The following is a 23053-nucleotide window of genomic DNA, read 5'->3' as shown; positions in this document are numbered from 1 at the left end:
TCTTCGAAGCAACCAGAGGACCATCTGGTCTTTACTCCCCGCCCTGCCTCGCAGTCAGAGGTTGGCTTTGGCTAATTAAAACGGGGCGTCGGGAGACACTACGCGACTATGACTTCATAGATTCCCCACTGGCAGACGGGATCTTGCCGTGTTGGAGCTCTAGGGGGGACAGCAAAGGGGCCCTGGGAAGTGGAGAAGTTGGAAGTGCGCCGTCCTGCTGGGCAGGCTGAGCTAGATGCTGGGCAGGCTGAGCTAGATGCTGGGCAGGCTGAGCTAGATGCTGGGCTGGCTGAGCTAGATGCTGGGCTGGCTGGGATGTGCAGGGGCAGGGAGGGCAGGTCTCCGTCATGCCCTCCAGGGGACACCGAGCCTCTGTGTCTCCGGGACCCTCCCCTCTCCCTGCACCCGGCTCACAGCTTCCTTCAGAGCTGAGCCACCGGACTGGCATTTGGGAGAGAGGGGAAACCACAGGGAGCGTCCCTTGAAGCTGCTTTGCCTCACATGTTTCGCGCCTTCTGCCTTCCTGCTTGCCTCCCAGGCTGCAGGGCTGCGGGCAGGTGGCCTGGGACTTGAACACCCAGCCCCAGAGCAAGCCCATGAGGGGCCTCTCGGCAGCGATCATTCCTGGGGTCCCCGGGGCATGGAGCTGTGCCTTGCACCGCCCAAGTCAGATGCTGCCGCTGTCTGTTGCATATGGTTATGCATCTTAACACCATGATTCTTGCTTTTTTTCAGGCAACCGATAACCAAAAACACCTTCAGGCAGTACCGAGTGCTGGGGAAGGGGGGCTTTGGGGAGGTGAGTGAGCACCCCATTTCAGGTGACAGCTCCTGCACTCCAGTCCCCTTTCCTGTCCCTCTACCTGCCTGGTGTTCCCATGTTGGCTGCGTCCTAGGCCCTGTGGTGGAGAGCGCGGGGCCCAGGGCCTTTGGGAGGGCCAGGTGTGTCTGCAGGGGGGTAGCAGGGTGCGGAGCAGCCCTCGCTGTCTGGGGCTGGGGATGAGGCAGCCTCAGGTTCAGGTCCGGGGAGGAGAAACGGGTGCTGCTCTTGGCTTTGTTTGGAGGGAGAAGTGAGGACACGAGGGGCCAGGTGACACTGCTTTATGGGCTGTTGTTCCCTGTCTGAGCTTCCCAAGAGGGGGGCAGCCCGTGACTCTCACTTGGGGGTGAGGAAGCGGAGGCTCCAAATGGTGAGGGGACCCGGCCACAAGGGGCAGAACGAAGACGAGAACCCAAATGCCCCGTTTCCCGTTCCTCTGAGTCATACACTCGGGGTTCTCGGGGGTCTTCTGTCCCTGGTCCCCAAAAAGCATCTTCCGCCTGCAGCCGGCACTTGAACGTGCACAGTGGGCAATGGCTGCCTCTGGGTGGAAGCTGAGAACAGGAAATGTAGTTGCCTCTGAGAGAGGGACGGACCTCAAGTCTCGGCGGCATCTACGCGTTGCTGAAAATGGCGCATTCTGCACCTCCAAGGCTGGGCTCCATCCCAGGGCCCGAGGAGGGAGGGCGAGGTGGCAGGGGAGCCAGATCTCGAGGGTGTGGCCCGGGGCAGCCGTGGTCCAAGGCCAGGCCTGGCCGGCTCGGGCTCCATCCGTTCCCGACCCCTCGGCCCAGCGTCCTGGCCACGGAGGCGCTGAGCAGGCCTGCCGTGTCCCTCACCCGTGGTTCCTCCTTGTTCCGCAGGTCTGTGCCTGCCAGGTTCGGGCCACGGGGAAGATGTACGCCTGCAAGCGCTTGGAGAAGAAGAGGATCAAGAAGAGGAAAGGGGAGTCCATGGCCCTCAACGAGAAGCAGATCCTGGAGAAGGTCAACAGCCCGTTTGTGGTGAGTGTCCAGGGCTGAGTGACAGGCCACCTGCTGGCGACCGGGGCTTCTGTCCCTTGGGAAGCGGGTGGCCAACCAGTGTGGCAGCTCCCCATCGCCAGGGAGATGGGATGCAGCGGGAGGAATACCTGCCGAGAGGCAGCCAGGCCCCCCTGCCTCCCAACGCGCCCCTGGGTCCTGGTGGCCGACGTCGTCCTGTCACAGAGCAGGCCTGGCTCCCCTGTGTGTGGGACCGAGGCCTCTGTCCTGCAGGACCACCTTGTACACTGCTCGGTGGACTGAAGAAGCTCACCTGGGCCCCGCCGGGAGCTTCGTGTCCACAGGCCCCTCTAGGCCGGTTTCCTCCCGGCGGACACTTTAGTGTTGGTATCCTCAGAGGCGCCATCGTGCACACATCTGCTGTGCTTCTCAGTCTAGGCTTTGCTCTGCTGCAGTAACAAATATACCCCGACTCGCTACAGCTGAAAACAACCAAGCCGTTCTTTTTTTATTTTTTGTATCTTTTTATTTGTAGAGAGGAAAGGAGAGGAAAAGACAGAAACATCAATGATGAGAGAGAATCATTGATCGGTTGCTTCCTGCACTCCCTCCACTGGGGATTGAGCCTGAAATCCGGGCCTGTGCCCTGACCGGGAATTGAACCACGACCTCCTGGTTCAGAGGTCGACACAACCACTGAGCCACGCCGGCCGGGCCAACCAAGACGGTTCTGTCACTCACGTGGAGTCCGGTCAGATCGGGCCCCCCTCCGCCTCCCTGCAGCTGCCCCGTCCAGAATAACGGAAGTGCGCAGGGGCGTGGGGGATGGTCACAGCCTCCCGCCCACAGCCCGTGGGGCCAGAGCTGGTCCCTGCGGGGCACGGGCCAGCTGCAGGGAGATGTGGAGGAGCACGTGGACATACGGTCAGCTCTAAATGTCCGCCACATGTCACCATAAAAAACAATATGTGCACAAGGTAAAAATTCCAACAGCACAGACAGAGACAAAAGAAAAACAGAAGGCTCCCTCTCTGAGGAACCGTTCCAACATGTTGGATTCATTACTTTTAGCCAATGGGATCTCACTAGGCATCTTATGCTGCAATCTTTTCTTCCCCTTAAAATGTAGATCTTAAAAAAAAAAGAAAAAAATCCAGACTTATAGCTGCACCTTTAAAAAAAAACAAAACAAAAAACTGTGCCGCCTTCACTTGAGACATGGGAGAGTGAACCCCGGCCCATGGGGCTGACCCCCACAGGGAGAACGCGTCCTGGGGGGGAAGCCACTGCAGACAAGGCTGTGTGTCCGCCCCCGAGCACCCCTGGCATGGCTCTGTGGACGTGTCCAGAGGCTGCACTTCCGCCCCCGAGCACCCCTGGCATGGCTCTGTGGACGTGTCCGGAGGCTGCACTTCCGCCCCCGAGCACCCCTGGCATGGCTCTGTGGATGTGTCCGGAGGCTGTGTGTCCGCCCCCGAGCACCCCTGGCGTGGCTCTGTGGACGTGTCCGGAGGCTGTGTGTCCGCCCCCGAGCACCCCTGGCATGGCCCTGTGGACGTGTCCGGAGGCTGCACTTCCGCCCCCGAGCACCCCTGGCATGGCCCTGTGGACGTGTCCGGAGGCTGTGTGTCCGCCCTGAGCACCCCTGGCGTGGCTCTGTGGACGTGTCCGGAGGCTGTGTGTCCGCCCCCGAGCACCCCTGGCATGGCTCTGTGGACGTGTCCGGAGGCTGCATTCCTTGGCTGAGGAATGGCTGTGTCAGAGGGTGTGTGCGTTTTCCATTTGGTAGCTGTTCCCAACGGGCTCTCCATGCAGGTCGCCCAGTTAAACTCCTACCAGCTGTGCATGGGGCGAGGGAGGCTATCGGCTCAGGGCCTCCGCCACTCCCCAGAGGGGGTGGCTTTATAAGGTGACACTCAAGGGACAGAGGTGTGGTCTCTGTCTCATGCTGGCTGTCCCCACCGCCAGGGTGACGTGCTGTGTGGGAGGTGGCGGTCATCATTTTGGCTGTGAGCCTCTGTGTCACTAGCCCCTTTCAATAGTGACCCCAGGTCACCGCCTCCAGGCTGCCCATGGAGCCCTCAGGGGCAGGGCTGGCTCTTGGGGTTGGTGATGGTGGGTCCCACTCAAGGAAAGGGTTAGACCTGGACCTTCCTCGACGGTGCCCCGTCCTCTGTCCCAGGCGGGCTGTTCCCACACGCTCCTCCCGGAGCCGTTCCTCGGGGTCACCTGGACAGGTGTGCGATGGGGACGCAGAGCACAGCTCCCAGAGCTCTCGCCTTCGGCGCATTCTGCCTTTCCTCAGACGTGACCCCGTGGTCCCTGTGTTTGCACCACGTTTTATGATGGCCAGAGTCCCTGTGTGCCAGCCCGTCGGTGGAGAAGTGTCCTTTGCCCCAGACCCAGCCCTGCCCCTCCCCCGCCAAGCCCCCATCCACAGAGCCTCAGGCACTGGTCTCTCTCCACAAGGAGCTAGATCAGCGGTTCTCAACCTGTGGGTCGCGGCCCCTTTGGGGGTCGAACAACCCTTTCACAGGGGCCGCCTAAGACCATCGGAAAACACATATATAATTACGTATTGTTTTTGTGATGAATCACTATGCTTTAATGATGTTCAATTTGTAACAATGAAAATACATCCTGCATATCAGATATTTACATGACGATTCATAACAGTAGCAAAATTACAGTTATGAAGTAGCAACGAAAATAATTTTATGGTTGGGGGTCACCACACCATGAGAAACTGTATTAAAGGGTCGCGGCATTAGGAAGGTTGAGAACCACTGGGCTAGATCCTCTCTGTGGATGGTCCCTCTGGCCAGGCGTGTCCTGCGTGCAAGAGGGGACAGCCTTTGCCAAGTCTTGTTCTGCTTCTCGAAGCCCCTAGGCTACCATCCAGCCCGCTGCCCGGTCCCTGCACTACTGGTGCCGGAGGGCATCCGGGCCCTGCTTTTCTTGACCAGTCAACGGGGCCACACAGTTTTGACTGATGCACGCACATGCTCTTGTGGTGTAAACGCAAGAACACCATCCCGGCAGCACCCCTGAGAGGGCAGGGCCCCTCCCCTCGCCTCCTCACCTGGAACCACCGGATGGGAAGGAGGGAGCCCTTCACCAGCTGAGAGGGGCAGCGGGCGGGGCAGGCCGAGGCTGTCGGGATTCGGGGGTGGCGTGAAGCCGCTGAAGCCCCCCTAGCCCAGCCGTCCCCCAGCTGCACGGGCCCTGAGAAGGGAGGGCGGAAGCGGGGGGCGGTGGCAGGACCTCACCTCGGTGCTGTCTTATGCTCCCAGGTCAACCTGGCCTATGCCTACGAGACCAAGGACGCGCTGTGCTTGGTCCTGACCATCATGAACGGGGGCGACCTGAAGTTCCACATCTACAACATGGGGAACCCCGGCTTCGAGGAGGAGCGGGCCCTGTTCTACACGGCGGAGATCCTGTGCGGCCTGGAAGACCTGCACCTGGAGAACACCGTCTACAGGTGAGCGGGTCCCGCCTGGCCTTCCGCCTGCGTCTGAGTGGGTGGGGATGGACCCGAGGCCCGATCATTGTCCTCGCAGGTGAGGGTGCAGACGTCTTCCCACTGAAACAGGGTAAGTGAGGTGGGCTGCTTAGGGGGCAAGTGCCCAGGGAAGCTCGGGGGAGCCTGTTGGCCGTGACCTGGACCAGCCCCAGGAAGACCTGGGGGGTGGGCACCACAAGCAGGCCTGCGTCCATCCGCACCGCCCGACGTGGCAGGCCCAGGGTCCAGGTCCTGTGAGCAGCACCAAGCGTGAGGCTCAGGGCCAACGTGATGGCTGGTGCTCACCTGGACCACCGCCTCCCACACTGCCCGTCACCCTGGGCGGGGCTTGTCTCATGGCCTCCACGAAGCATCTTCACAATCTGAAGATGGACTTCTGACATAGTCCGCCGTCTGTTTAAATGGTGGCTGATCTGGATATTTTGGTATGGAAGTTACTTCACATTTTTAAAGGCATCCAGTGGGATCTAATTGCTGTAGCAAGTTGATTTCCACCATCGTCTATCTAAACATGCATAAAGCCCTTTAATGGTGAGGAACTTCCTATCATTTCCTATTCCCCACCTCCCTCACAAAATGTTATTATAATGTAATATATTTTTTGCCTAAGACTCTTTTATTGAAATATGTGGATGCATGTAAGATTTTTTTTTTAATTTCCTATGATCATAAGGCTCTACATGTTCAAATAATTTCTTCTGTTGAGTTGCCGTTATAATTATTACGACTAGATCCCACTTCTGATCAGGCCCAGGGCTTTTTATACCTGGAGCAGGACCCCATAGTAATTCATTTTCAAGATGGCCCAGAGCCTGCTTTTCTTCGGTCACTGGCAGAAGAGCTGTTGAGACAGGGCAGGTGGGAGGGACCCCAGAGGAACGAGGGCGCCCTGGTGTTAGGGATCCGGAAACGCACATTCCTGACACTGCCGACAGGTGAGTGGGCTCCCAGCTGGGGTCTCCTGGACAGTCCCCAGCGATCCCGCTCCCACACACCCGCTCGCAGACCTGGGCCATGGCGCTCTGGGTGGAGATTACCTGGGGAGACCAAGAAGGCTTTGAAAACCAGGAGGGAGGGCTTGGTGCATGCCTCCCGCCTCGACCATCTCCCCAGTTATGCTTTTGTTTGGTTTTCACTCAAGTGAGAAGGGAGTCGAACAGTTTTCCTAAGGGTCGGAAAAAGAATCCTCCACCTGAGTGCCCTTCATTTACAAAGACGAGAAGGCAGCTCTGAGTCCAAGCCGGCCGCTCGCCTGGCCTCTCTTGTGTCGTGGGCTTGGGCCCTGCCCACCAGCCAGTTGGCTTATGGAAGCCCTGGCTCTTGCCCTTATTTGGGATTGTTAACACATCAAAAGAATGCAAATTAAATAACAACAGCAACAAAATGTATTTTGTAATGAATAACTCCATACAAATACCAATCAGCACTTTGGGGCCCTCTGGAAGGGGCAGTCACCACGCCTGCCCCAGGGACAGCTGCCGCCAGTTCTATAAACAAAGCCAGTTGGTGGAGAACCAACCCTCAGGCCAGAGCCGTGGACTGTTTGCCCAGCGGCTTACCTGAGCGACACACGCCATCCTACTGGCTGTTGGTTTACCCTTGGGGAGACCTTTTACTAGGAAAACCAGACACCCCTGCTGCCTCTTCCCCCTCCTGGGAACTAACGGAGAGGTTCCCTCTCCTAAGAGCATGGTGATGTCATCAAAGGGAAGACAGACGCTGGGGTCGGGAGGAGGTGGCCACGCCTACAGCCGCGCCTTCCAGCGGTGCTCTCCTCCCACTGTAGCTCAGCTGGAGTTGGGGAGGTGCCAGGCTCCTGGGGGCCCATTCCCAGGGAGTCTTTCTCAGGGGGCACCTTCCTCTTCCCTGCAGTTCTCTGTGCCAGTTCTGCAGCTGGTGCTTTGTTCTCAAGTGTCTCTGCCTTTATTCCCAGGCCCTGCTCTGCCTCCCGGGCATCCTGAGACCTGGCGGGGGGGGGGGGGGGGGGGGGCGTCTTCCCAGCCCTGGAGGGGTCTGTCACCACCCCAGCCAGCGGTGTTCTCAGGCCTGGCGGCTGGCAGCGTGTGGAGGAGCCAGGACCAGCCTTTGCCTAACCTCCTTCCTATCACTCTCCATCGCGGAGAAGATGCCTATGGCACAGGGTGGGAGGAGAGAGATCAGCCCAGAGACCAGACAACCCGATGTGGGAAGGGAACACTCAGGCCTGCCTGCCCACGGGGTCAACCCAGACGCCAGGGTGCCCTTGCTGCCCAGATGCCCACACTCACATGCCTGTGGTCTTTCCCTTCCAGGGATCTGAAACCCGAGAATATCCTGCTAGATGATTACGGTAAGTCAGGGAGTGGCCGGGAAGGTCCTTTTCCTGCTCTAGCTGAGGTGAGCATCGCAACCCAATGCAGAGGGCCTCTCGGAGACTCACCACCCTGGGCCCGCAGGGAGCAGTGGGCAAGGGGGAGGGGAGGAGCCACTCCTCTCCTCAGCCCTGGGAACCCAGAGAAGACCGTGGGCATGGACAGAGCTCCTACAAGGAGAAGAAGCAACTTGGCTGGGCAGAGGGAGAGAGAGAGAGAGAGAAGGAAAGAGAGAGAGAGAGAGAGAGAGGTGGGGGGGATGAGATGAGGTGTCCAGGATTTCAGAGACGTTGGGCACATACTGGCCTCACACAGTTTCTCTGCTCTTCATCTCCTTGTTTTCAATGGAAACATGGGTCCTGCCAACGTAGAGGCTTGAAGACGGGGGTGAGGTTCTGACAAGACAGCTTGAAGGGAAGCTGTTCCATCAGCCACAGCCAGCGGAACATGTGTTCGTCATTAGTGTTCGTGCGTCGCCATTGTTACTGTCTCACACGGATGACAGGCAGCCACGGGAACCCCTCCCAACTGTTAGCCTCTCACACTAAAGGGTGGGAAACAGTTTCCTCATTTTCAGTCTGACTAGATTTGCCCATCTCCACAGAGGGGGCAGGGCCAGCAGTCCCTGTGCCCATTTTACAGATGGCAAGATTAAGGCTCAGAGGAGCCAAGCTGCCAGGGTCACCCAGCAATATCAGTGGGGAGCCGGGATCAGAGGCCAGGTCTCCTGAGTGTGTTGATGGCCTGGCGATGCTGCCATGGGGAGCATCAGGCAGAGGGTCCCTGGCCTCGCTGCCCCTCTCGGATGATCCCAGTGTCCACTGGGATTCCTATCCTTCTGGTCTCAGAGCCACGCCCACCTCTGACCTGCATCCCCGTGACGTGAATCCACGTGCTCCCTCTACCTTTCCTGCCTTTGTCTGGGGCCAGAGCTGGGGGCCTCACACAGCTCCGACCTGGCCGGGGTCCCTGTCACTGGGCCTTGCTCAGGTCCAGGCTGTGGGGGCCCCAGCACTCACCCACAGGGGGAGGGGGAGTGGTCCTGCCTACAGGGTCATGTGTGGCTGTGACATCCCCCTTGTCCCTGGTGGGCCACCAGGGGAGACAACACAGAGGCTGACCTCAGCACAGTCGTCTCTGCTTTGGGGGTTCAGTCTGGGACCAGGGGCTCCAATCCATCTCCCAGTCTCCAGGGGCCTGGGCATCTTCCCATCTTGTTTTTCCAAAGGGAGAAAACAACCTCCAAAGACCATCTCGGCAGAACGGGGAGTTGCTTCCCAAATTGCTTTATAATTTTTCCCCTTAAGCAAATTTTTGCAAAATGTCAGGAGAATCTCACATTTTTTCCGTGAAGCAATCCCGGAATCAGGCCAAGGCATTTGAAACCCGCTGACCTCAGCCTTCCAAGGAGCCCATCAGCGCTTTGCATGAGGCAGGTTGCCCGCGTCCAGCCAAGTGCAGGCGGCCCCGCATCTGTGTGTTTCCTCCTAAAGGGGAGTGACTTGCCACGTCCTCTGACACCTGAGTCTCCCAGGGCCTGCAGTCGCCCTGAGACGGTAGATCGGGGTCCCCCTCTTCCTGCCCGGGGCCACGCCGCAAGTCTAAGGCCCTGCCCAGGGTGGTCCAGTGTCACATGACCGTCCCAGGGTCCCGCTGACCCTGCCCTTCCCCCTCAGGCCACATTAGGATCTCCGACCTGGGCCTGGCTGTGAAGATCCCCGAGGGAGACCTGATCCGAGGCCGGGTGGGCACCGTCGGCTACATGGGTGAGTGTTGGCGCGGCCCCCTCCCCCCCAGCCTCCCACGTGGATCCCTGGCCTCATTGTGCCACTCTGATCAGAAATAGGGTCCCTTCTGACGGTGGGAGGTGGGCGGTCTTAGCCAGGCTGCATGGAACCCCAAGTGTGACTGGACTAAACCCAGTTCTCTGCAACCCCCACCTCCAGCCCACCTGCGTCTAAAGCCAGTCCACTTCGGGGTCAGTGGCCAGGCTGGCACACAGCGATGCTCAGGAGGAGGCCCCATTGAAGTCAGGGTCCAGTGGCTGATGGACAGCCTTTTGGGGAGACCCATGACAGGAGGGAGGCCATGAGGGTGCCAAGCATGACTAAGCAGAGAGCAGCTTGGGGCCCTGCCCTACCCCCCCTGAGCCGACTCCCAACCATCCTCCTGGGGCTGCAGGGAAGAGACCTAGAGCTACATCCAGTCCCTGGCACCTGCTTCCAGTGAGGGAGGAGGAGGCTGGACCCAGCTGGCATGAGTCACAGCCCAAGCCGTGCGCCTGGGCACTGCTGCCACCAGCGGCCTCTCACCTCGTTCGCTCCCTCCTCGCCCAGCTCCCGAAGTCCTGAACAACCAGAGGTACGGCCTGAGCCCCGACTACTGGGGTCTGGGCTGCCTCCTCTACGAGATGATCGAGGGCCAGTCGCCGTTCCGGGGCCGCAAGGAGAAGGTGAAGCGGGAGGAGGTGGACCGCCGGGTCCTGGAGACCGAGGAGGTGTACTCCCACAAGTTCTCCGAGGAGGCCAAGTCCATCTGTAAAATGGTGAGCTCCCGGGGCCCGCTGTCCTTGCCCGGGCTGGGCCACTTCCTCTGCAGCCCCAGCCTGACCTCTGCAGCCCCAGCCTGACCTCTGCAGCCCCAGCCTGACGGCAGAGCCCTGGGAAGGAAGATGGGGCTGGGCCTGCCACCTGTCGTTTGCATGTGGGACACTGAGGGAGGGGCAGCATGCACACATGCAAACACACACCGGAACCACCTGTGGCTGGACTCCTGCCCACCTGCCCGGGCCTCCGAGGAAACAGGTGGTCATGGCCGTGGAGGTGGGTGGGGGACCGGAGGAGCGAGGCGGCACAAGGCGGTCAGCGGGGACGTGGGCTCCCAGGGATGCTGGAAAACCCAGCGGGTGTGCTAACAAGACTCGGTTCTGTCAGGCGAGGTCCGTGTGCAGCGGCACCACGCTGGGTGAGGGATAGCAGAGGGCGGGGCACCATATGTCCCAGGTCGGGGTTGGGGTTCAGAGAAGCAGGTCTGGAGAGACCCCCCCAGCGGGGACGTGGGATGTGCTGAGAGGGCAGAGGGCAGAGGCACAGAGGGCTCCTCCCTGCCGGCATCATGGGCTTTGGCACATGGCTTTGGGGCACCAGCACTGGGCGCTGCTGTTTCTCTGCTGCCCCCTGGTGTGCACTGAGAGAAAGGCAGCGGCCACGCCTGCGGATCCTGGTGTCAAACCCATGTCCCGCATCTTCTGTAACCTGAAGGATGTCCAGAGGCCTTGCTCCGTCTTCTGACAAATGACCCTGTGCTTCTTCTGTGTCCTTAACCGCGTCTCTCTGGCCTGGCAGCCAGGCCGGCCCTGCCCCTCCAGGCACCAGCTCAGGACACAGTAGGGCAGTGATGGCGAACCTATGACACGCGTGTCAGAGGTGACACGCGAACTCATTTTTTTGGTTGATTTTTCTTTGTTAAATGGCATTTAAATATATAAAATAAATATCAAAAATATAAGTCTTTGTTTTACTATGGTTGCAAAGATCAAAAAAGTTCTATATGTGACACGGCACCAGAGTTAAGTTAGGGTTTTTCAAAATGCTGACACGCTGAGCTCAAAAGGTTCGCCATCACTGCAGTAGGGCCTGGCTATAAGGAGACCACGGAGCCCCGGGCAGCTCCAGGCCCACCTGCCGGCCTGAGAAGGAAGGCCTCTCCACACAGCCAGGAAGCTGGTCCCTGACCCAGATTCTGTCCCTCACCCCGTCTTGGCGGCCACAAGACCTTTCCCTGCTCCGGGGTCCAGACACGCATCCCACTGCCCCCCTCCCCACCCTGGTCCTGTCTCTAGGCCAGTCCTCAGTCCACCTTCCTTAGGCCCTGCTGAGTCCCAGCACTGGTCTCTCCCCTCCCCTCTGGCTCCCATCCTCTGGCCCCTCGGCTTCCCTGACCCCCAAGTGAGCAGCTAACTTGTGTTCCTCTGACCCCATGTGTTACATCCATGGTGCCTCCAACTTTAAACATGATCTCACTGAGGCCAAACCCTCAGTGCCCTCTCTCCTTCCCTCCCTCCCTCCCTCCCTCTCCACCTTCCTCCCTCTCTGTCCTCCTTCCCTTCTTTCTCCCTCACCCGCCCCCAGGGGTTTGCACTTGTGAGTTGAGTAAATGAACCAGAGACCTACAGACCGAGCCCTTGCCCTTTGTCAGTTCCCTGTGGCAGAAGTCACCCCAGTTCAGCAAGTGTCAGTGGGTGCCCCGAGTTCACGGGTGCTGGGCATGTGGTCCCGGGGAGACACAGACAGGAGTCTTGCTCCCCCAGGGGCTCCAGGCAACCGCGCTGTGAACGCGGGGCCACAGAGCTCACAGCGGCTCAGGAGGTGCTGAAGCGAGGCCTGAGCAGGGCCGGGCGGTGTCTGTCGGGCACCTGGGTGGCACAGGCTGGAGGAGGAACACCGGGGAGTCCCAGGGACACCCCGTGAGGGAGATGACCACAGGCCTGCCCTGACGGAGCGACAAGGCTCCAGGCGTGGCCTCACGCGCTCTGTGTTGTCACAGCTGCTCACCAAAGACGCGAAGCAGAGGCTGGGCTGTCAGGAGGAGGGGGCCGCGGAGGTCAAGAGGCACCCCTTCTTCAGGAACATGAACTTCAAGCGCTTGGAAGCCGGGATGCTGGACCCGCCCTTCATTCCAGATGTGAGTAGCTCCCCCAGCCCAGACAGAGCCTGTGCCCTGTTCCCAGCCTTGCACTCACCGAATGTCGGTTCCTGGCCTCGAACCCGGGGCCGAGGAGACCCGCGGGCAGGCAGCGGCCTCTGCCCTCCGGTGACAGACATGTCACCAGGGCTGGGGGCCCTGCATCCATCCTGGAGTCGCCTCCTCCATGAAGTCCTCATCCTCAGACCTACAGGCCCCAGAGCCCCTGGGAGGCTCAGTCCCAAGTTTGAGTTCCTGGAGGGGAAGGCCTGCCTGCGTCGTCTCTGTGGGTCTCAGCAGAGAGCAGCCCCTAGTGCGTGGCTGGGGGGAGTGAGATAAAGATATTACCGCCAGCTCACGCGCGCTTACAGCCCAGGCACAGGCGCTTCCATAGCCTGGCCTGCAGGAGGGAGACAGGCCTGTGGGGTGTGGGACTTTTCCAAATTCCTAAGCACCAGCGCTGGGACCCAACCCGGCCCGTCTGGCTGCAGAGCCTGGTGCCCAGCCCCTTGGTGCCCTGTAATGTGAGAGGGGGTGGGGAGGCCCCCCCAGAAGGTGTCCGTGGCTGCGTGTTCCCCGGGCCTGGCCCTGGGAACCAGCATTCGCTCTCTGTGGTAGGTGGCCCAGAGCCCCAAACAGAAAGGACTTTGGAAAGTTTCCCCGTCCCAGTCCTGGGGCCCTTTGGGGAACAAAGACTGTGTGATGGAGGAGTGGGCTGCAGGGCGCTGAGGAGGGTGAGCCCAAGGATGGGGTGACCGGCACGTGCGAGGCCTGAGGGCAGCAGGGCCCTGGACGCTCCGAGCTCCCGTTCCCCGGCCGGGGTCCCGTTGGCAGATCCGAGAGAGGGCAGCCCAGGTTCCCGGGTGGGGGTGGGGGGTTCAGGCAGACGCCCCCTGTTTCCCCCATCAAAGCCCCAGGCCTGGCTGGGGACAGTGGCGCCTGGCGGGGCCCGTGACCACTTGCTCGCTCTGCCCCAGCCCCGGGCCGTGTACTGTAAGGACGTGCTGGACATTGAGCAGTTCTCCACCGTGAAGGGCGTCAACCTGGACCACACGGACGACGACTTTTACTCCAAGTTCTCCACGGGCTCCGTGCCCATCCCCTGGCAGAACGAGGTCAGCGCTGGGCGGCCGCCTTGCCGCCGGGGGAAGGTGCAGGGAGGGCGCAGGGACGGCTGGGTTGGGGTCCCGCGGTCTGCTGGCATCATGGGTGGGTCAGAGGGAAGAGGCGGCCAGTTAGACGACTTGAGAAGTTCGGCTGGAAGGGAGGAAATGGAGCCGGGGCACAGGCAAGGGGGATGGAGGTGGAGGCAGAGTTGGATCAAATGAGATTGAAATGATGGGGCGGGGGAGGGGCTGGACCCCTGGGAGGGGGAGGGTCCAGAACATGTGGGTGGCCTGGGCTGGGGTCGGGTGAGGAGGAGATGGCTGTGGGTTTGGGGTGCCGACTTCTGCTTTCTCAGGGGAGAGGCAGCGGGTGGGCGGGCACCATCTGGGTCTCAGCCCCAGTAAGACGGAGGGCGGCAGACAACCTGGGGGCCGGGCTCAGGGGCGGTGTGGGCCAGGGCTCGGCGCTGGGACTCTGTTCACCCAGATGACGCCGCTGCCCGTGTTCTTGCTGCATTCCTCCAGATGATAGAAACGGAATGCTTTAAGGAGCTGAACGTGTTTGGACCTAACGGTACCCTCTCACCAGACCTGGACCGGAGTCACCCTCCGGAGCCACCGAAGAAAGGGCTGTTCCAGAGAATCTTCAAGCGTCAGGTGAGAGCCCCCCACCCCCACCCCCCGGTCCTGGTGGGCTCAGAACGTCCTCAGGGTTGAGACCAGAATGCAGAGCCCACCTGAGTGTGGGGCCCGGGGACTGGGAGGCAGCAGCAGCCTGGAGGGGGGGCAGGCAGCTGCCTGCAGCCCCTGAAACCCACTGGCTGAGGGACCCCAGGGTGGAAGGGGCAGGGCCTTTAGCAAGCTTTCTCCACCTCGGCATACTGAACTTTTGGGAAGGGGGAGAGATAGATAGAAACATTGATGGGAGAGAATCATTGATCGGCTGCCTCCTGCACGCCCCCTGCTGGGAATCCAGCCTGCAACCCGAGCACGTGTCCTGACCAGGAATCGAACCGGGACCGCTTGGTTCCTAGGTCAACGCTCAACCCCTGAGCCACACCGGCCAGGCTGGGTTAGTTCTTCGTCATGGGGGCTGTCCTTTATGCACCGGGTGAGACTCAGCAGCCGCTCTGGCCTCCGACCTCCCGATGCCAGCCGCACCCCCACCCGCTCCTGTTGTAGAGTGTCTCCCTCCAGACAGTGTCCCGGGGAAAACTGTTGGAGAACCGCTGCTGGGTCCGGCCGGGTCTGCAGGGAGGATGCAAAGGGCAGCCTGCAGCAAGGTTGCCGGCCAGCAGCCCCGCCCCGCGGCCCTGTCTTCCGGTGCAGAGGCCCCGGTGGCCCCGGGCCGCAGCGCTGGGCTCGGCGGGACTGACCTGCCTTCTCTCTCCCTCTCCCCTGCCCACTCTCCCAGCATCAGAACAACTCCAAGAGTTCGCCCAACTCCAAGGCCAGTTTTAACCACCACATAAACTCAAACCACGTCAGCTCCAACTCCACCGGAAGCAGCTAGTTGCCGCTTGGCCTTGGAGTCCACGTGGGACAGGCTAGACCCTGTCCTCAGAAGCAGAACTTGTGACCGGCGGAGCGTCCACTCCGGATGGGTGGACGGGGCAGCCCGCCCGGAGCCGGCGAAGGAAGGAGGCGCCGCCCTCGGCACGGAGCCTCCGGGCTCCTCAGGTGCCACTCAGGTCTGTGCAGACGCGGCCCCCGAGCCGGGCGGACTGGCTTTGTCTCTGTCGACTATTGCAATAGAAATCCAATCGGATACGACGACTTGCACGTATTTTAATAGCATCATAACTAGAACTGAATTTTGTCTTTATTATTTTTAAAGGAAAGTTTTGTAAATTTCTCTATCGCCTCAGTTTACATTTTGTATATTTGTATTTAAATGAAAGTCGGACTTTGAGGGTGTATATTTTCTGTGCAGCCACTGTTAAGCCATGTGTTTTCAGACATTTTAGAGGGGGCGGGGTGGGGGGGGGATTTACCAAAAAAAAAATGTGACTCAAGACTTCCACAGCCTCAAATGAGAAAACGTTTTTATTAAAGGTAGAAAACGATTCACGTTTCACCTCGAGAGGGTCGGTTGCATCCATCTCTCTAACCTTCGCGGGGCATTGCCATCGCCCGCTGGTCACTTGGAAGAATCGGAATTAAATGCTCAGAGACGCACCTGGGACTGCTCCGCCGGCCAGGACGCCCTGTGCGGGCCCGTGGAGTGGCCTGGGGCCAGCTCCGTGGGATCCACACGTCTCCTCGTTGCCTCGGCCCCGGCCCCCTCTTCCTCCTGCGAGACGGCCGTGTGCCGCGCCGGCGCCTTCAGCGTCTCCTCTGGGCCCCTTTCTTTCCAAGCAGGTTCTGACTGTAAAGCCACTGTGTCTTCCAGAGGCGCGTGTCTGGGGATTTTTGTTTTATTCTATTTTAAGAGAAGCGTAGCAACGATAAGGAGTAATCATGGAGGCCCCCCCCCCCGTGGCCCAAACTTTTATGGCCCAAGGGGCACTGGAGTGGGGTCACTGTGTCACCCTGAATAAGTCTCGAGAGGGGAGGGGCTTGCCAGGGACTCCGGGCACAGTCCTTAAGTCATAGGGGTCATAGGGCCTCGAGAGCTGCCCGGGACCCCACAGATGCGTGGGCCCAGGTGGTACGGACAGCGCGGGCTCTCCAAGCAAATGGCTGCCCAAGGAGAGGCCGGGCCACCGAAGAAGCTCAAGACCAGCTCACGGTCACCTCCTGGGAGAGGGGCGCAGGGGCCAGCTCTAACCCGGGACCACAAAGTTCCGGGCACAGGTGGCCCCAGGAGGCAGTGCCTGGCCTGGTCCTAGGAAGCCGCTGGCTCCCCTGCCGTCTCCAGAAGGTGACAGGAGCAAATCCGTCCTCGCCACGCCCTGCACAGGGTGAGGTCTGCAGCTCCCCTGCTCCCCTGCTCCCTGGCTGAGTCCCCGGGGACCCAGTCGGCCTCAGTGGGACCTGGCCCAGCCCAGGCAGCTGCAGGGCTTCTCCTGGTCTGGGCCCTGCACCGGCATCTCCTGTAAAATGCAGGTTCCAGGCTCCACCCCAAACCCAGAGATCTGCAGCGTTCCGAGGCGCTGCCGGTCCCACTGACGCCCCGCGGGTGTGAGAGCCACGCCGTCGGTGGGTCTCGGGTTGTGATCATGCAAACATCGCTCAGGGGGCCCAGGCGGCCTTGGGCGTGAGCGTTAGGGGGGAAGTGGCGAGCATGTCAGCCAGTCTCCAGGCTCTTTCCCGAAGCCTTTCCCATGGTCCTGGGGCCGCGGCTCGAGAGGGGCCTGACCTTGGGACGGGCATTTTGAGGTCATTTTACAAACAAATGGGAGAGAAGAAACAATGGGCTTCCCGCCGACCCCTTCAATGCACCACATCGTTTCTTCGAGACCTGGCTTGTCTCAAGAGGCTGCCCCACTTCCCCCCGGGGGCTGAAGACAAGGCAGACGCAGAGAGCTACGTTCAGTTTCGCAGGAAGCGGACACTCTTCGGCCCGTACGTCAAGGCCCCCGAGCTCTTGCTGGCCGTCCTTCTTCATGACGAGGACAGTCACCAGCCACCACGTTTCATTTCTTTCCCCCAATTCTCAGGACCCAGCCCTGAGCACACGGACTGGCGCTGAGAAGGCAGCCTGTTTTCATACCTGAGCCCACGCACCGTCTGCCTGTCGTGGGGAGTCCTCCAGGGGCGAGGGACACAGATCTGCGTGGCCAGAGCTCAGACCACGAAGCGCGGGTCCCTGGTGGCTCAGGCAGCGGGAGCCTGTCCCGAGAGCGCCCACGGACACAGGTCGGGCCGCCGGCCTTCTCTCCCGTGGGGCCCTTGGCTCCCCCAGAGAAGGGAAGCGAATTCAGGGCCTGACAACCGGCCTCCTCCCACCGAGCCCAGTCCCCGCGGGTCCTTCCTGTCCCTGACCCTCCCCCCTCCGCCGCCCCTTCTACCCCCACTTGTTTCCTATAGCGGCATTTTTAAAAAGGTGTTTTTTAATTTAAAAAAACAACAAAACACAACACCTTCCCACCCACCCACCTGTCCGGGACGAGGCGCAGCCGGACGGTGAGTGGGTTTAATCTTCTACAGCCGCTGAGCTCCCTCAGAAGAGCCATTCTTCCTCCAAGCGTGACATTTCCTCACCTGAGTCCGCGGACGTCGTGCCTTCGAGGAGAGACAGGGTCTTTTCAGGAGACAAGCTGCTGTCCCCGATGGGATGAGGGACGAGTGCTCACCCTCCCCGCCCCCCAGCTCTCGTGGCATCACGAGTGTCACGGACCCGGCCCGCCCTCGCGGAGGAGGCCCCGCAGCCCACATAGCTCTGCTTCAGGCCGGAGCGTCACTTCCGAGGCCCCGTGGCTCGGGTGGCCATGTCCCCAGCTGCCAGGCCGGTTTGCTTGTTTCCTCACGAGCTGCTCTCACAGAGGGGACACCCAGCCTGGGGGATGGGGGGGCCACACCGCGCAGAAGACGGCAGCGTGGCCCGGCTCTAGGCACACGCGGTCGCTGGGACACGAGGCGTGAGTTCTGGGGACGTGCGTGGCGTGGATGGCACAAGGCGGGTGTGGCCGCCTAGCAAGGCCCGGCCTCAGGAGGAGGGCTCCCGCCGCCCCAGGCAGCCCGCCCACCAGGGAGTCCCTGCCCTTCCACACCCTGTCCCTCCCCCAAAGGCTCAGGCCACCAGTTCATCTCCCACCGGCTTTCCCGCGTGGGCTGCCGACCCAGACCTCAGCGCGGAGGGAACGCGCCTCGCCAGGGGAACCTCGGCCACGGACGGACGAGCAGGAGTCCCCGCGGTGAAGCACCGCTGTCCTCTCGGCTGCACGTGCTCTGTCCCCGCGAGCTGGCGCCTTCCGAGGGCGCCTCTCCCGCTCTCAGGCCGACGCAGGGCCTCCTCGCCTTCGAGCCCCTGCTGCCCAGAGACGGTGTGAAATGGGTGCGTTTGGAAGTTTGGAAGCTCGGAGCTGTGAGTGGGGAAGGCGGAGAGCTCGCTCCTGGCCGAACCGAGCGGCGGCTTTGGACGGCGGGCCCACGGGACAGACCCTGCTCGGCCGCGGGTCTGGTCTGGTCTGGTCTGACCTTCGAGGCTTGCGCTGCAGACAGTGGTCAAACCGGGAAAGCTGGCTCTCCCTTGGGCGAAGGCAGTTCCCGAGAAGAATCTAGATGCCTTCCCGGCCATCGATGAGGCCTGTTGTAATAGACCAAACGCAAATGTGCTCCATTTGGAAGGGCTGAGTGGCTGTGGGTGGTGGTAGAATAATAACCCTCGTAGCCAAAGGACCTCCTTTCTTCAGGGACATGTAATGTGGGTGAGTGACAGCGGTTCCCTTTCGGGGGTCGTTCCCTTTCTGGGGTCGTGGCTGGGATGACGGCTGGGCTCTGCCGCGCTGGGTCTGTGTCCGTGGAACACGTCACAGTGCTGCTGTGTCCAGATCAAACCACTGTCGTTTTTTTAAGAGAAATAAAGTCCTTAATGAAAAGAACTGCATTTCTTTCCTTCTGCGGAGCCGGCCTGTTCCCCGTGCACTGGACAGCCCCCACTCCCGCCCCCCGCAGGCCAGCACCGCCTTTGAGTGGACCCGCCTGCAGGTGCGCGGGTCGGCCCACCCACAGGCCACCCGGGCCCTGGCCACCCCGGGCCTGCCCACAGGGGCCGTCTCCAGGGGGCAGGGTCTCAGCATCGCCCCGAACCCTGTCCAGGCCGACTGGCTTCTGATCCCAGGCCCAGCAGGTGGCCCGGAAGTGCTCCGGCCGTGGCACCAAGCGGGGGCCGGTCAGAAGGCAGAGGGAGAGAGGCCAGACGGGCGTGACATGGCGTGTTTTCCGTGGCAGACGCCAGAGCTCGGTGGGCTCTGCGGGGGGGCCATTCTGCCTGTCAGCCTGTCCTGCGCCGGAGCTGGGTCACCAGCAGGCAGGACCCCGAGGGCCTCAGAACCCAGGCACCAACGCAGGACCTGAGACCCCTAAGCCCCCTCCCACCTGCGCGGCTCAGGGGTAGGATGGGCCAGGCTCCGGCTCCGACAACCCCTTTCTGACTAGAGCCCCGGCGGCCCCGAGCCCTGAGCCTCGGTGTCTGTACGATGGGGACCACCGGCACCGCGGGCGGGAGGCTTCAGGGGACCACGCGTGGCACCCGGCACAGAGGGCGTCCCCGAGGACAGTCACCGGGTTGTCTCTGGACCCTTTTGATCCTTGACCTCAGGACGGGGGGGCGGGGGGCCTAGACCCAAGCTCATCTCACCCTCAGCCCAGCCCCAGAGCGCGAGGGATTCCATCAGGCACTCGGTGAGGGGCGCCCTGAGCTGGGGGCCAGGGCTGGAGGCCTGTCCCTGCCCGCCTTCCGGCACAGGGCCTGGGGTCTGCTCCCAGCACAGACGCCTCACCCAGAACGTAGGACTCACAGCAGTTCCCTCCCCTCGCCTCCCAGAGGCAGGTGCCTGTCCTGATTAGAGGAGGGGAATGAGGATTCCTCTTACTGGGAGACTGGGATGGGAGAGAGGAAGAGGGGCTGGTGAGCAAAGGGTTGCAGAGTCCACGGGGCGCAAGAGCGGGGCGTCATGTGGAGTCCCTAACACCACCGCCAGGCTGTCCCTCCAGCGGCGCTGTGGCCGGTCCCCACCCCTCCCCGCAGCTCCTACCTGCTGTTTGGAGGCCGAGGGGTTTCCCGATATGAACCTCATTTTCATGTATCGTTTTTAGTATTCTTTTTAAACGTCTCGTCAGTGTAATGTAGGCCAATAGACTAGAGGCCCCAGAGCACGGCTGGTGTTCCCTGCCCCGCCTGCCTGCCTCACCCACAGCCCTGCCGACCCATCTTATTTTAAAATGTTATTTATTGATTATTTTTAAAGAAAGAGGAAGGGAGATGGTTTTTTAAAAATATGTTTTTATTGATCTCAGAAGAAGGGAGAGGGAGAGAGAGAAGGAACATCAATGATGAGAGAATCATTGATTGGCCGCCTCCTGCATGCCCCCTACGGGAGATCGAGCCTGAAACCTGGGAATCGAACCGTTGCTCAGCCACTGAGCCGCACTGGCCAGGCTATCACTAATGTTTCTGTGGAGAGCCGCTACAGTGTTTTGGACAGGTTCAAGCCTTGGACCAGTGGTTCTCAACCTTGGCTGCACATTAGAATCACCTGGGAATCTTTTTTAAATCCTGATTTCTGGGCCTCATCCTCTGGAAATTCTGTTTCTTTGTTATGGGGTGGGGCCACCACATTAGTAACAAAGAAATAGAGTTTCCAGAGGAGAGGCCCAGAAATCAGGATTTTAAAAAGATTCCCAGGTGATTCTAATGTGCAGCCAAGGTTGAGAACCACTGCCTTGGACTGAGGAGAGGGCACAGTCCTCTCGTTGCCACGTGCAAGTCCCAGCTTGGAGGGCAGGGCCCTCCCAGCACAATGACAGCCAACAGCTGTAGCTGTAAGCTTGAACCCATGGTCCGAACACGTGGCCCCACGTGCCTGAGTGATGTGAGCTCGACAGAATTCAGGTGCACGCAGTGGAGTAGGATCAAAACCTGCGAGAATGTTGTAAACATCTTGACCACGCCCTTACTGTGCCTCGCCGCATCTGCTATAAAATAAAGACACGGCTTGTGGTGGTCGTCGCTGTCTCTCAGAGAAGCAGCGTCCCACCGAGACCCAGCTTTCACTCTCTTGTCTGTCCTAAGCCTTTCAGCCGCCCCCTCTCAGGTTCACCCTTGGCCGTGCTGGCGTGGCACATGTTTCTATCTCTCTCCCTCTCCCGTCTTCTCGGAAATCAATAAAAATACATTTTTTACAAATTAAAAGTAGCGTCACGCACCCTATCATGCTTCCCTGGGCACCAAGCATTCTGCGTGGGTGTCTCCCTTTCAGGCACGAGTGGGGTCCCAGAGAAGACTGACACCACGTGCTGAGAAAGAAAAGAGGAAAAAAATCTGTTTCACAAGTTTAACGTTTTACAAGCCCTCGTGTTCCCTTGTTTATTTCCCTTTGGGCTTTGCGGGCTGTCAGTAAAGTTTCATTTGAAAACCCCGGCCGGCGTCCCTCCAGCCAAGGGAAACACAGACACGAGAGCGCTTTGCCCACGCTTGGCGCTTGGCCGGAGAGGAGAAAGCGGGCGGCGCGGGGTGCGGTGGGCCGGGAGCCAAGGGAGCGGGGCGGGACCGGGCTCCGCCACCGACTTCCCCAAACCCAGATCTCTTCCTCTGCGAAACCGCTCTCTCCACAAGTGTTTGCTGAGCCTTCCTGTGGGCCAGGCACTGTCCCTGCCCTGGAGGTACAGGAAGGAACAAGAGCGGCAAAGGCCTGCGCTGTCCTGGGCTCACCTGGCCGAAAGGTGTGGAAGGCACACACATGCACAGTGTGGCCACTGGAGAGGCCAAGGGCGTGTCAGGCAGGAAGGCGGGAGAGTGGTTAGTGACTGTGGTGCCTTCAGTGTCCTGGAGTTCAACCCAGCGAAGGCGGGGGGGGGGGGGGGGGGGGATTGACACAGACAGCAACCTGTTTGGGTCGGAAGGGAGTCAGGCTTCTTTCTCAGAATGTCACGTCACAGATCGGCAACAGAGGCTGCCGGGGGCGGGGGGGACAAAGGCTGGCACGGGAGAGGCTTTGTGATGGAACAGTGTGCATCTTGGCTGCCGTGGTGGCTACACAGAGGCACACACGTATAGGAATGGCACCGAACCCAGCCGGCGTGGCTCGGTGGCTGCGCGTCCACCTATGGGCAGGAGGTCACCGTTTGATTCCCGGTCAGGGCACAGGCCCTGGTTTCGGGCTGGGCCCCCAACGTGGGGCCCGCAGGAGGCAGCCGGTCGGTGATTCTCTCTTTTCATTGATGTTTCTCTCTCCCTTCCTTCTCTGAAATCAATGAAAAAGCATATATTTTTAAAATCACACAAAGCCGCCCACACCCATGGGCCCCGGGTCAGTGTCCGGCTGCGGTGCTGCTCTGCGGTGACGTGAGCTGCAGCCGGGGGCGGGGGGGACCTGGGTGAAGGGGCCCCTCTCACTGTCTCTGCCACTTGCTGTGAACCTACAGTTATGTCAAAATTAAACGTTTTTCTTTAACATGTAAGCAAATCGGAACTGAAGGAAGGAGAGAGGAGAGGCAGGAGGTGGGGGTGGAATTTCGGGTTGAGCTCCCGAGGGCGGGTGGCTGCAGTGAGGCCTGAATGAGCCCCGAGCTGTGAGCTCGCAGCTGGTTCTCCTCTCTTCACTGGGGCTGTGGTGTGTCTCCTTGTCTGTCTGCTCATCGCTGTCTGTCTGTCTGCCCGGCTCTGGCATTCCTGGTCGACAGTCTCAGACCCGCTCCCTCCCGCCCCTTCCCTTCACCCTCCCCTCAGCCCCAGGTTCTCCTGGGACGTCCACTCCCATGTGCCTAAGCCCTCGGGGCTTTGGTTTGAGGCCTCTGAGGCCAGGCCTGTCAACTGCACCCTGAAGCCACCAGCAGCCCCAGTGGCCTTGACCTCCATGTGGTCTTTTGGCTCCTTTGTTCCCAGCACGTCCAGTCCCATGTGGAATAACAAAGACCCAGTCGGAACTCTCGCCCCCCCTCCCCCCCCCCCCCGCCCCCACCCCAGAGCTCTAGCTCCA

General features: G+C 60.6%; 1 protein-coding gene across 7 annotated transcripts in view; it reads left to right on the top strand.

Annotated features, from left to right (window-relative positions):
* The window catches only part of GRK5 (G protein-coupled receptor kinase 5), a 184695-nt gene extending 165746 nt beyond the window's left edge, over positions 1–18949 (top strand). For 4 of the 7 annotated variants that reach the window (XM_036335805.1, XM_036335804.1, XM_036335803.1 and 1 more), the window contains 10 exons: positions 736–799; positions 1684–1824; positions 5097–5287; positions 7621–7658; positions 9357–9446; positions 10017–10225; positions 12226–12363; positions 13341–13478; positions 13995–14126; positions 14884–15546. In XM_036335805.1, the coding sequence (XP_036191698.1) occupies positions 736–799; positions 1684–1824; positions 5097–5287; positions 7621–7658; positions 9357–9446; positions 10017–10225; positions 12226–12363; positions 13341–13478; positions 13995–14126; positions 14884–14982 (1240 nt within the window). In that variant the 3' untranslated portion in view covers positions 14983–15546. Of the gene's footprint in view, positions 1–735; positions 800–1683; positions 1825–5096; positions 5288–7620; positions 7659–9356; positions 9447–10016; positions 10226–12225; positions 12364–13340; positions 13479–13994; positions 14127–14883 lie in introns of all 7 variants that reach the window. The other 3 variants (XM_036335807.1, XM_036335808.1, XR_004972093.1) reach the window with 2 other exon arrangements.
* Positions 18950–23053: the final 4104 nt, after the last annotated feature.

This window comes from Myotis myotis, unplaced genomic scaffold (genome assembly GCF_014108235.1).
Source record: "Myotis myotis isolate mMyoMyo1 unplaced genomic scaffold, mMyoMyo1.p scaffold_m19_p_15, whole genome shotgun sequence".
Taxonomy (NCBI): domain Eukaryota; kingdom Metazoa; phylum Chordata; class Mammalia; order Chiroptera; family Vespertilionidae; genus Myotis; species Myotis myotis.
Note: the sequence above shows the minus strand (reverse complement) of the source record. Positions and strands in the feature narration are given on the sequence as shown.